Source organism: Delphinus delphis, chromosome 9, assembly GCF_949987515.2.
Source record: "Delphinus delphis chromosome 9, mDelDel1.2, whole genome shotgun sequence".
NCBI lineage: Eukaryota > Metazoa > Chordata > Mammalia > Artiodactyla > Delphinidae > Delphinus > Delphinus delphis.
Genome location: NC_082691.1, coordinates 88,514,289 through 88,528,036, shown reverse-complemented (window position 1 = coordinate 88,528,036; position 13,748 = coordinate 88,514,289). Strand labels below are relative to the sequence as shown.

Here is a 13,748-nt window from a genome sequence, read left to right as displayed (position 1 = left end):
GAAATCCAGAATTTCCTTTGAAAGTACAGTAGAAGTGAGGGAATAAAATCTGAAGCCTACTACCAATAGGGTCTCAAAACAGACTACAAACCCCATCCAAAAATGCATTCTTCTGAAGGAAATAATAGCTTGGAAAATTAGTGTTGTTAGCAAGAACATACACAACATGAAAAGGCAAATTAAAGCAGTGTTCATGAAGACCTTTAGAGCAGAGTTTTATATTTAAAAAAACCCACACATAAAAGCAATAAAGCCAAATCCTTTATCTAGTAGAAGAAAAGAAAAAGCAAATGCCTAGAATTCAAATGAAATGTTAGAAGAGTTCACACCTAATCGAGTGATCATTAATAACAATACTTCTTAGGCTTCCTCAGGCTTCAAAGCTCTCTCCCAATAATCTCATCTGATCAAACAAACCTGTGAGATCCGTAGGGCAGATTATCCCCAGTGTAGGGATGAGGAATGTGAGGTACAAAGAGGTAGGTAAATAGCCTAAAATCACTTAGCAAGTTAGCAACACAAAAGCAGCTCCAAATCTCCTGAATCTTTGTCCAAGATCCCTTCCATGAAATCTTGCATCTAGTGAACATCACGAGGGGTTGGAGGGGAATTTGGTCCCTTGGAACAAAGACTCATGTCACTGGTTTACGTTGTGATGTCAGAGTCAGAAAAAGCCAACCAAAGTGTCATGATAAGCAAGTTCTCAAATATAAGAATGATAATAAAGGCCTCTAGAACAATAATAAGTAAATTACTGATGACCTACTACATACAAGGCATTAAGCTTGGCATGATGAGAAACACATACAGAGTTGGGCTAGAGCTATATTTTGCCTTTAAGAAACTTACGACTTTGGGTAGGAGAGAAACTGTGTACACAAGTAATTAGAGAAGGTTAGAAAATTATGTGCAACATAAGTTAAGACATAAGGCGGGAAAAATCACTAACCTGGCCAACCCTAAGAAAGTGTATTCAGTAAGACAGGCTATTAGGGCAAAGTAATTCAACATGTAATATCTCAAATGTAAGGAGGTCAGTGGCAAAGTAAGAAGCTTCAGTCCATCTAGCTGAAATAAGATTTAAAGGATTGTGCTTTCTTGTAGATCAATTTAAGGCGTAGCACTACGTACATACGTAGAGTATTGATTGAAAAGGACTTGTGTACAGATGTACTACTACTGGAATTATCTTCCATTCCAAAGTCTGACATAGTGCAATGCACACAGGGTCCCTGTACATTACTGCCTGACTGGCTGAGTCATCCATAAAATGCTGTAAAGTGAAAACAGTAAAAGATTAGAGCCTTCGTATGCTGTTCTCAAAGGACATGCCATGAAACCAGCATGGGTAAAAAGGGCTTAACATTTGTTGGACAGTTTACTAGTTCAAATCCAAGATAAAACAGCCTTGCTATGAAATGTATATGCTTGAGGCAAATTAGGGTGCTGTAGCAAAATTTCAGTGTGTTTTTTTCACCTACATATCTGCATTTACTCTGTGGACCTTCAAGGAGCAGTTAATGCTTTACAATACAAGAAAGCAAAAGAAATAAATTAATTTTCTAGGACTATAAAGAAACAAAATGAGGAAAGAAGCTGAAATACTGAGTACTCTGCTCTTACAGCTTCTCATGATAAATTTAGAGTCAAGATTCTGTGCTGGACCTACTAGAGAATGGACTTGAGGATATGGGGAGGGGGAACGGTAAGCTGTGACAAAGTGAGAGAGTGGCATGGACATATATACACTACCAAACGTAAAACAGATAGCTAGTGGGAAGCAGCCGCATAGCACAGGGAGATCATCTCAGTGCTTTGTGACAACCTAGAGGGGTGGGATAGGGAGGGTGGGAGGGAGGGAGGGAGACGCAAGAGGGAAGAGATATGGGAACATATGTATATGTATAACTGATTCACTTTGTTATAAAGCAGAAACTAACACACCATTGTAAAGCAATTATACTCCAATAAAGATGTTAAAATAATAATAATTCAAAATTGATAATACACTTAAGTGTAGAAGATAAAACATTAAGGCCTCTAGAAGAAACTAAAGGGAAATATATTTATGATACTTCTATAGGCAAAGATTTTTAAAATTGGACACAGAAAGCACTAATCATGAAAGAAAAAATATTGATGTCACTCAAATTTAAGAAATTCTGTTCATTAAGAGGTATCATTAAGAGAGTCAAAAACCAAGCCACTGGGAGAAGATAATGTGTACATCTGACAAAGAATACATATCCAGAGTATATATCCACAAATTAATAAAGATGGACAATCCAATAAATATACGGGCAAGAGACTACAAGAGGCATTTAGCAAATCTAAATGGCCAATAACATACAAAAAGGTACTGCAATAAAATACCACTATACTCCCAAATATCCTTTTGCCACCGGTTTCATAAAAAAAGGATCCAAACAGGGACTTCCCTGGTGGCAGAGTGGTTAAGAATCCATCTGCCAATGTGGGGGACGCAGGATCAATCCCTGGTCCAGGAAGATCCCACATGCCACAGAGCAACTAAGCCCATGCGCCACAACTACTGAGCCTGTGCTCTAGAGCCCGCGTGCCACAACTACTGAAGCCCGTGTGCCTAGAACCCACGCTCTGCAACAAGAGAAGCCACTGCAATGAGAAGCCCGCACACCGTGATGAAGAGTAGCCCCCGTTCGCCGCAACTAGACAGCCCGCGCGCAGCAACGAAGACCCAATGCAGCCATAAATAAATTTTAAAAAAAGGATCCAAAAAAAAAAAAGAAAGAAATCTACAGTAAAGAATATATCAGTATACCATATTTTAGTTAAAGAGAAACATTTCAGAATAATTTGGAAAAAATAAGTGTTTTCAACTTCATGTCATATATAAATGTAAGCAAAATAGATAATATTGATTGATAAAGAAATACATACATACAAAAAAAGATGCTGTGCTGGTATTGAAATCTTGAAAATTGATGAATAACAATACATTTTTCTCTTTCATAATAGCTACCTTTTAGAAAGTGAGCTACAGCTCACAGCTACTGATTTCTTGACATACTTAGGGGGAAAAAAGTCAATACAAAAATATTTTGTTCCCTTGGATTCAGATATAAATTGTAGTCCTGGCACTGATCAGAAAGAAAATTCTTAAAGAGTTTTTGATTGGTTTTACAGAATCAAATTCAACCTCCTGGAAGGAAAGCATTGATTACTGTAAAACAGACTGCTTAAGATGAAAGAAACAGACTGTGAAGGAAATGAAAACAAAGGAACTTGGCGGGGGGCAAGGGGGCTGATTATTGGACTGGCCAGGGCTCTTTGATGTCAAACATAAATAACTCATCGCCATTCTCCATCACATGCAAGACTCTGAGATTTGGGGGCCACCAAAAACGGTATGAGTACCAGAGAAAATGGATGTGGTCCCACCAGTGTCAAGATGTAGCCAGCCAATGGTGAGCTTCTCATACTCACTGATAAAGTCAGACTGAGGTAGACCTGCTCAGTCCCAGAGCCTGAGCGCCCCAGTTTGTAGAGTTTCTCAGCCACGACCTCCTGTCTCAGGACCCCATCAAATTCTCCCTGCAAAAAAACCAGAGAGGCGGACAAAGAAAGGATTTCCATTAGAAAAGAAGTAATCCACCTCATCATACCCAGCACTTATTTACTATATTACATATCTGGGAGCTGAGCCTTCCAAAATTTACCAAAGAAAACTGTGTTGTTGGGACTTCCCTGGTGGCACAGTGGTTAAGAATCCACCTGCCAATGCAGGGGACAAGGGTTCGATCCCTGGTCCGGGAAGATCCCACATGCCGCAGAGCAACTAAGCCCATGCGCCACAACTACTGAGCCTGTGCTCTAAAGCCTGCGAGCCACAACTACTGAGCCCACGTGCCACAACTACTGAAGTCCATGCACCTAGAGCCCATGCTCCATAACAAGAGAAGCCATTGCAATGAGAAGCCCGTGCACTGCAACCAAGAGTAGCCCGCTCTCGCTGCAACTAGAGAAAGCCTGTGCACAGCAACGAAGACCCAACGCAGCCATAAATAAATAAAGGAAATGGTAATTTAAAAAAAAACTGTGTTGAAGACCCATACATATTACATATGATTGAGAAAATATCGGTCAAATCAATGTATTGCTGCTGAACTTTCAGGTGGTTGCTTGTATTAGGTATTCAAAGCAGAATTAACACAGTAGCAGTAGAAGCATCAATATTAGTGATGACAGCTACGTTGATTTAGTGCTTCTGTTCTGGGCACTGTGCTAAGAGCTCTCAGTGGGTCCACTCATTTAATCCTCCTGACAATCCTGAGGGAGGTACGCTTAGCTCCATTTTACAAATGAAGAAACTAAGGCTCACAGAAGTTAACTTGCCTGAAACCACATAGCTAGTATGTGACAGAGCCAGAATACAAATCCGAATCTGTCTGACTCCAGGGCAGTTCTAACCACTACACTTGACTGCTTGTCCACAACCCAAAGGATGCTTACATCAAATTAAGGCAATTACTTCTCTACATCTGGTATTCTTGCTGGAGAAAACAGGTCCTCAGTTCACTTTGTACTGGCTAATTTTGCTGGATTCATACAATTTACAAGATTAATTAAAAGGGTAATATCATTTGTAGAAGGAGCTTGGCCCTTAGTGTATAGATACCCTGGACCAGTGGTGGCCCAACACACCCCTCCCCCAATAATGACAGATAGAACAGATAATAGATGGACTAGTGCTGTGTTTGTGCTGCCTTCAGTTCCATTATGACCAACACACTAACATCAGCACGAGGACACAAAATACAAGTAACCACGTCAGTCACGCCAATATTACTAACCAACTGGTATAGGGACTGTGATGGCAAAACACTCTCTCAGGTCTTCTATATTCATTCAAGGACCAATGATGCTGCTCAGGCTTCTAGTACTAAGGACATAAGTATGCAGGCTTGTGCTACTGTAAAGAGCTTTCTTTCCTCCCCCATTTCCACTAACCCAGAGAAGCAAATATCACTCAAACGGAGATACTGCACAGCTGGTTTGAACCCCAGATCTGCCATTTTGGATATATGACTTTGGGAGACAAAGTTTTCTCTGAGACTCATAATTTTTCATCTATAAATTTTTCATCTATATATTATTACTTTTTCTTAATGTTTTGGAGAGAATGAAAAATAACTGTGAACATAAAGCTCTTAGCGTGGTGCCTAGAACACAGCAAGTGTCCCCAGTAAATGGCAGCTGATAGCACAAACTGGTGAATTCAGAAATTCCACATCTTATTCATCCATACCAATCAACCTGTTCACAAAATGGGGGAAAGAGATCTACTTTTCTAAACAAAGTTGCAATTTTTTATAGTAGGCCTGGGAAGGAGTAGAGGTGAGAGAGTGTTACCTTCCCTCCCAAAACTTTCCATGTGGCCCACCCCCTCCATTTCCTGGGAACAAGAAACTACAGAATCCCTTATTTACAGTAGGTGGACATCTGTTTTTCAACACAGCCATTGATACAGAGACTGGACACACTGTCAGCACTGTCCCAAAGCCCCAGGGCAAGACTCCTCACGGCCACCCCCTCACACATCCTTTGAGGTTCCTGCCATTTGCCAGTGTCATGTCTCTCCCTTCTGGTCTTTGGTCATCTTCAGACCTTGACCAGCCCTATCTGTATCTTGGGTGGTTTCAGAATCCCTAAGGAGGGCCACTCAACACCCCGACCATTCCAAGTACATGCACACATACATGTTCCTTTATTTTCTCAACTCCAGACATCTTAAAATTGATCTCTAGCCAACTTCAGCCACTCACTCCCCTGGGCACGCCCTGGACTTAGTCATCATGCTAAACTGCTCCACCCTAGAAACCTCAGACCTCAAGTCTTCCATTGTTCTCGGCTCCCACAGCTGCCCATCCTTCAACCTTTCCAACACCTACTGAACTTGGTCTCTGACCACAACAAAATCTCCGGTCTGTTCAGCCTTCCCTTTACCTCAGAGTCTATCTGTCCCCTCCTAACTATACTTCCTTCTCTACTGGGTCTCCCATGGGCAATTTCAATGTCTCTCTACCCTCAAGTCTCTGACTCCTTGGCCCCTGACTGCAACTGCCCCATGCGTACCCAAACCTGAATCAACTTCACGCTCAACTACTGCCTTGGGGCAGGGATTATGTCATGTTCATCATCCATTTGGGATAAAAATCTTTCCAGCATACGAAGCACAGGTCATCCAAGTACACAAACTATTTCAGGAGTTTGATAAACTACAATAGAGGTAGGCGGGGTGCTTTCACTAGGAGCAGGGCACCCATTTTATGGCCGTTGTAGTGGGGAGTAGGGGGTTAGCAAAGACTTCCTCGGTGAGAGAACCACTGAAACCCAAAATTGTGAGTTATTCTGGCAAAGGGGAAGAAAGGGCAGAAGAGGGCCAAGAGGGTATTGCAGGTACAAGGGGCAACATGTACAAGATCCCAAAGGCAACGGCGAGTATAGCCCGTTGGGGAAACTACAAAGAGTTCAAATAGCGAAAGCGTAGGTGGGGAGGAGGGATACAATACCTAATACATGTTTGGTGCTAAAACACGGGCTGAACGAATAACAAGACTACTTCTCCCCCCGAGGGGCTGAGTGGGCGGGAAAGGCCCACTCTGGTGCCACGTTCAAGTCAGCTTCTAGCTGGGCCTCGGCGCTATGGTGCTATTATGGTCCCCTTCTTCCTCAGCTGCCTTTCACGTTCCACCTTGCTGGTGAGATCTCCAGCCCCCTCCTCAAGCTGTCAGGTGCCTCCACTCCTTTGTCCTCACTCGCAGCAGGGGACCCTCTCAGTCCTTCTCTTCCACTTCCGAGGCAAGGTAGGAATGGTCAGACATCAGCCCCTCCACATCGTGCACCTGTCCTGATGCTTCCTGCTGGGGTCTCAGAGGAGGTCAGCTCCTTCTCCACACTCAGGGTCCAGCACCCTCTGTTTCCCCAGAGACCGTGTTCAGGGATCATCAATGTTGCCCTCTTTTGCCTGTGGTTTCAACCGGTCACTCTCCACTGTCATTCTCCAAGCCGTCACTTCTCCAGCTCTACGAGCATGTGAGTCCCTTCTGTCCTACAAGGGCTCTCTTCAGTCCTGCATGTTCCTTTAGCTACAGCTATAGTTTCCCTTAATAGCCAAGCTAGTTTCCCCCTTGTTCACCTCCCATTCACGCCTCAACTTGCTTCACTTAGGCCGCTGCCTTCACGTCACAAAATCCACATGGGCCAAGGTCTACAGTGACTGTCAAATAGGCAAAGCTAATGAACCCTTTTTTTTTTAAGAAATATTTATTTGAGGCTTAATAATTTGTTGGGTTTATTTTATTTTTTAAAGATTTTTTTTTTTTCTGATGTGGACCATTTTAAAAGTCTTTACTGAATTTGTTACAATATTGCTTCTGTTTTGGTTTTTTGGCCGCGAGGCATGTGGGTCTTAGCTCCCCGACCAGGGATGGAACCCGCATCCCCTGCATTGGAAGGCGAAGTCTTAACCACTGGACGGCCAGGGAGGTCCCTAATGAGCCCTTTTTGGGCCTCTTCCCACTTAACCTCTTGGAGGCATAACCCATGCCAATGTTCTCAACACCCTTTCTTGCCCTGGCTTCCCTCCTGTTCAGCTCTCTTCCTTCTCCTTTTTCTCTTATCAGTCTTTTCCAGTTTCTTCCCCTGAATCCTCTTCATCTGCCTGCCTCTGAAATACCTGTACCCCCAGGGTTTTTTTCTTGGCCCTCTCCTTCTCTTCTTTCTTCTCTTCCTGGATGATCTCACAGACTCCAATGCTGATGATTTCCAGGTCTCTGACCCTGAGCCCTCCTCTCCTGATTTCCAGAGGCCTATGATTCACATACCCAACTCTTGAATGCACAGCTCCACCTGTCCCTGTTTCCCATGGTGGTCAGTGGCCCTAATATTCCCCCCAGAACACGCCACAGACCTAGCAGTCACCCTAGACTTCCGATATTCAATTAGTAAGTGTTTCATCTTAAATATTTTAAATACGTATTTCTCTCTAGCTTCCTTTCCATTCCCATTGCCTTAATCCAGACTCTCGTCTCTTCCCCAGAGATATTGCTCCTCTTTGCACTGATCTCCCTGCCTCCAGGCTCACCATCTTCTTATCTAACCTCCCTTGGCCACAAGAGCAGGTCCCTGCTGCTTAGCGTCAAGTCCACAGTCCCTACAACAGCACAGAGCTCTCCACAACCTGGCCCCCACCTCATCTGTCTTTCTGCTCTCACCTGTAACCCACCACTTGGAAAAGCTGCCGTCTGCCTGCCCACACACCACCTCTGCACCCAAGTAAGGGTTGACTTCCTTTCCAGTCTTCCGCCATGCCTGCAACCCGGCTATCATCTGTACACATCTCTTCACAGGATGAACACTCACTCTTATCTCACCTTGAGAGCTGGGACCATGTATGTCCTCCGTCACACTCTCACCTTTTTCTACCATTACTGTAGCTATTATGCATTACATCTCTAATTTTCTGAGAGCCTGCACTGTATCAGACACTATGTTAAGAACTTTAACATAGGCTTTCCCATTAAATTTGATGTTCACAACTATCCAATGAGCAGGCATTATCATCCACATAAAGTTACTGGAGTGGTTTTTGTGCAGCAGAAACATATCACAGGCCCAGACATTTCTTCTGCCCTGTCGAGTCAGAGTACTTCCAATATAGCAATCACTTGTGAATGCTTGTTCAATGAAGGCTAAATTAATGAAGTCACCTGATGGGCTGTAGTTAGTAGATAAGAACAGGTAAGTTATTACTTGGATTAGTAACAGTGTAAATAATATATTGTGGTAAGTAGTTTACACATAGGATCTCATTAAATTTTCACAGCTCTCCATGAGATAGATAGTATTATAATTCCTGTAGCGCAGATGCGACACAGAGAGTATGAGTAACTTGCTCAAAATCTCACAACAAACAAAAGGCTTTATACAGATCTTTGAATTCCAAAGGCAATATTCTGAACAGCTGGTCTGCCCTAACTCCCTCAAGTTCATTGAGGCTAATTACGTTATAGGCACTTAATAATCATTTTGACCATCAGAGCATTATAAATCTTAATCGGGCTAGGATATGGAAAATAAATCACTGAACATAAAAGTCCAAATGTTTCCTCTGAAAACTTTTTGGTTTATTCAGCATATCAAAACATATGAGACACTATAAAAAGGTAAAAGAGAATGTGAGAACACAAAACAAATATTAATTTTAGAATATAAATAGAAGAAATAATAAACTTTTTCCACACAAAAGCCTACAAGCCAAAAAGGATTAACTAGTTCAAGTCAACCCCCTCCCTCTATGGTTTGTTAATGGCATATTGAAGACAGATTAACAACGGTACTAATGAACCCCACAGCTGAAGAACATGCATTAATTAGAATAACCTGGTGATTCATTTGTTAATTCCTCTGGGGTGGAAGCCATACAAACACCTGAAAGTTGTAAAAACATCTCTACAGTTTTCCAGTAGTCACTGTTAAGCATGGCAAAGTAAATCAACAAAAGATGAACAAAATAAGTAGTAATTTTCTGTGGTCCACTTTAAGCAAAACTGATGTGTAACTAGGCCATGTAGAAGGAGGTAGAAGACGACAAAACGGGGGATGAGGGTGGAAAAAACTGGGCCAAATGTAGAAAGTGAACAAAAGGACATTACAAAAGAAGGGAACCCAAGTGGAGACACAATGTAAGTAGTCAATGGCAGAATCAGAGTAACAGAAGACACTGCAAGTTACAGAGGGGAGAACAAGAAAAAGTAAGACAAATGAGGAAAGGGGATGGTGAAAGAGAACAGGCATAACAAAGAGAAACCTGTTTGGCCTCAAGGGGGAAAGAAAGGTGACTAGGAAAAGGTGCAATGATGCAGAGGGGATGCCAGAAGAGTATCCCAGAATAGGATGTTGGAAACTTTCTATTTCTCTGTATCATATCTACTTCTGAAAAGAATTTGAAGCAATTTATACTGTGAAGAAGGAGGAAAGGGAAGAGAAAAACCTAATCTAAAGAAAAACTACTGAAATTAAGAAAAATACTGAATTAAGAAAAGAAGTTATGTTTCTTGGCAGGCAAGACAAAGAGGAAAACCTAACAGTTTATCAAAAGAAAGCAAATCCAAAGAGTGGATATATGTATGTGTATAACTGATTCACTTTGCTGTACACCTGAAACTAACACAACATTGTAAATCAACTCTACTCCAATAAAAATTTTTTAAAAAAAGAAAGCAAATAATGTATTAGAAAGCCAAGAGAAAGAAGTGACATGATGTGAAGTGGAAAGGGATAAGAAGGCAGGCAACGGGCTAAGGAAGGAACAGGATGCTAATAAGTGTAAGTGGAATTGGGTCATGTTTAGAAGAGGTATTGTAGAAAAGAGGGAATCTGTATTAGTGTGAAAGGCCAAGCTGCCAACGAGGCATTACAGGTGGGAATGTTGGGAACATTCCCCACATCCTGAAATACTCTCACAGTGAGCAGTGTGTGTTGTTTGTATAATGCACCATATACCCCTGGCAGAAGTAATATATAAAAACTTTCAAGTCACTTGGTCTTTGAGGAAGCACTTAGATTATTTCAAAAGGGTAATTTTTTTTTTTTCCTAGAGGAAGGAGGATGAAGGGACTCCTTCATCGGGGAGAGTGTTGGAGTATTTCAGTCATGAGGAAAAGGTGCAGGGGGTGCAGAAGTAGAAGTCTGTCTATTCACAACACCGTCAAGCCATAACTCCCATACAAATAGAACTTTTTCCTCAAAGATGCTGTGTAACTTGACTCTTAAGAAATCAAACGAAAAATAAAGGATATACTTGAAGATATTTCAGGCAAAGGGTGAGGAAATCGGGTAACAGAAATGGGAAGGAGAGAGAGGGAGTCTCAGAGCAGTAAGGAAGAGGCGTTCCTGGAGGCAAGGAGCCCTAGGAATGGGCTCAGCCGCAGGCTGGTGAGGGGTCCGACCGCTGGAGAAGGAAGTGAGGGGGTAAGGGGTGGGGGGAAGGCACACCTCAAACTTCAGCATTTCGGACTCTGAAGACTCCTCGAACTCCACTTTGCCCTCGCCCTCTCCCTCGCCCTCTTCCTGATCATCGTAATCTCTGTCCACGTCCGACTCTTGATAGCAGTGAATGAGCTGCTGCAGTAGGTCGGAGGTTTTGCGGAAAGTATTTTTAGGTCTCTGCCCCATGGGAAAAGGAGACCAGAGAAACTGACGTTCCTTTTCTGAGTGCAGCAGTTTCGACTGGGCTCCAGTTCGTGAACTGCTCACGGCTCCCTGGAGCCAGGAAGGCTTCGGCAACTGGGGAGCTCTCCCGGAGGTGGCCATCTTTATTTACCGGGATTGCCTAGGAGACTGACGCCAGGGGAGGAGGCGCCGCAGGGGATTTTGGGGGCTGTAGTCTCCGCCCCTCCCTGCATCCTCGCTTTCAGCTTGCGCTGCCATTGGTACGCGACTTTCCGTGTGTGTGTGTGTGTGTGTGTGTGTGTGTGTGTGTGTGTGTGTGTGTGTGTGTGTGTGTGTGTGTGTGTGTGTGTGTGTGTGTGTGTGTGTGTGTGTGTGTGTGTGTGTGTGTGTGTGTGTGTGTGTGTGTGATCGCTGGCTTTGTTTTTTTTTGCTTGTCTTGCTCGTTTTTCACTTTTCTCTGCACCCCCTTTTTTGTGTTCAACTGTTTTCTCTCAACCTCGAGGCCCCTCTTAGATATTTTTCATCCCGCCCTGAGATCACCGGTGAGCACCCTATCCTACTTCATTCACGGAGGCTCTTTACGCAGAATTACTGTTAGATGTCTCTAAAGCTGTCTGTTTGAGAGCTAATAACACTGATATTTTACTCTATGCAGAGTGCAGTGCGCATAAATGAAATAGAAGGCATGGTTCCTGTCCATATTGCGGATAATAAAGAGAAACTACCAGACAACGACTGAGAGTTGGTTGGCAATTAACTTACATTTTTACACCTAAATGATAAGCCATGTCCTTGGGTAGAAAAACTGGCAGTGGTCTAACAATCCAAACAGAGACAAACAAACGACTGTCAAACTGACACTGTATCCGAAAGCCTCTGTAAAGCTATTAGCATTGCATAAATAATTGTATTAGTCAATGACCTGCATTGGTAATTATTTTTATTTTGTTGCATAGGTTCTCTTTGCAGTTTTCTAAAATACTCTTTCAAGATTTCAAAGCATGATTTTATGCTAGCGTGATTTCATGTAACCCAAATCCCATCGCCTTGAGCTCCACAAAGTAGACACTGTGTAGAAAAGCAGAATGAAAATTATAGTAACTATTATTGCCATAGTGATGACAATAGAGATCCTTGTGGGGAAGTCACCCTCATCCTCCTGGCCTTACAGGGCCTTTTCTCCATGCTTCAATGACAGCAGTTGCAAATACAAAATGATCCTGTCAGTGGCTGTCAGGGGAGAAGGAGAAAAAAATTCTTATGGACACCATCCATTGACTGTTATCTTTCTCAGTGCTTGAGGGCCCATTAAAACTGACAGAAAGCTTTCAGAATTACCTTCCTTCATTATCTTGCTAGTCATAAATGTAAAGGCCATAATGAAAGTATCTCTTTCTGCTAGGCTCATCTTACTGCTTGCCTGCTTCTTTTTTTCCAGTGTCTTAAAAACTCCTCCAAGGGATTTTTCTCTACCCTCACCCCCATAGGACATAGCTAGCTAACTGACATAAGGATGAAGGGGGCAGAAAGTATAAAAATGGAAACCCAGTGTGTTTTTTGTAGTTTTCAATAACTTAATCAGCATTTTCAGCAAAGCAAGCTTTGCCACTGTCATTCTATTGAGAAAAGTGTCTTAAGGCAGTTAGTTAGGACCTGTTAAAGAGTAAATTTCAAAAAGTTAAAAAGAGGGCTTCCCTGGTGGCACAGTGGTTGAGAGTCTGCCTGCCGATGCAGGGGACACGAGTTTGTGCCCCAGTCCGGGAAGATCCCACATGCCGTGGAGTGGCTGGGCCCGTGAGCCATAGCTGCTGAGCCTGCGTGTCCAGAGCCTGTGCTCCGCAACGGGAGAGGCCACAACAGTGAGAGGCCCGTGTACCGCAAAAAAAAAAAAAAAAAAGTTAAAAAGATGATTATCATACAAAAATAGAAACACGTGTGAAAGATTTTATTCAACACATCAATTTATGAGGGAACCAGTAAGATGTTAACAGGGTATTCAGAGTCCACAAACAGAGACATTCTGAAATAAGTCCACTAGGTTAGAGATAAAACTGGTTTATGCCCTACAGGACATTAAACTCTAGCCTTTAGAGTTATATATTTCTAAATGTTTCTCTCTTTTCATCTGCACATCTACTCTCTGTCTATCCCCATTCAACAGATGAGGTAACTGAGGCCCACAGAATTTAAATAACTAGGCCCAACGACAAGCAGTGGTGCTGAAATCCAAACCTAGAATGACCAACTCCACTGTCTACCTTCAACTACCGCTTTTGCAGGTGGAAAATGTGAGGCAAGATAAAGGTACACAAGATGTCTCAGAAAAAAAATGTTATCAGCTAATGTTCTTAAACATAAATAAAAGAACTCAGAGAATAACCCTTTCATATAGAATCATAGCATGTCAGAACTAGAAAGAACTTAAAAGCCCACGTTATTCCAACTCTCCCTTTTATAGAAGAAGAAATTGATGGCCCTCCAAGGATAATGACTTACCCAAACTCACCTGACTTGTTAGCAGCCAAGCAGGAATT

At 42.6% G+C, this 13,748-nt stretch overlaps 1 protein-coding gene across 2 annotated transcripts in view; it reads right to left on the bottom strand.

Moving 5' to 3' along the window:
* Window positions 1-11,361, bottom strand: part of LRGUK (leucine rich repeats and guanylate kinase domain containing) — a 119,040-nt gene extending 107,679 nt beyond the window's left edge. For both annotated transcript variants that reach the window (XM_060020008.1, XM_060020009.1), the window contains exons 1-2: window positions 11,038-11,361; window positions 3,466-3,573 (exon numbers count right to left, since the gene is read on the bottom strand). In XM_060020008.1, coding sequence (XP_059875991.1) covers window positions 3,466-3,573; window positions 11,038-11,355 — 426 coding nt within the window. In that variant the 5' untranslated portion in view covers window positions 11,356-11,361. The remainder of the gene's footprint in view (window positions 1-3,465; window positions 3,574-11,037) is intronic.
* Window positions 11,362-13,748: the final 2,387 nt, after the last annotated feature.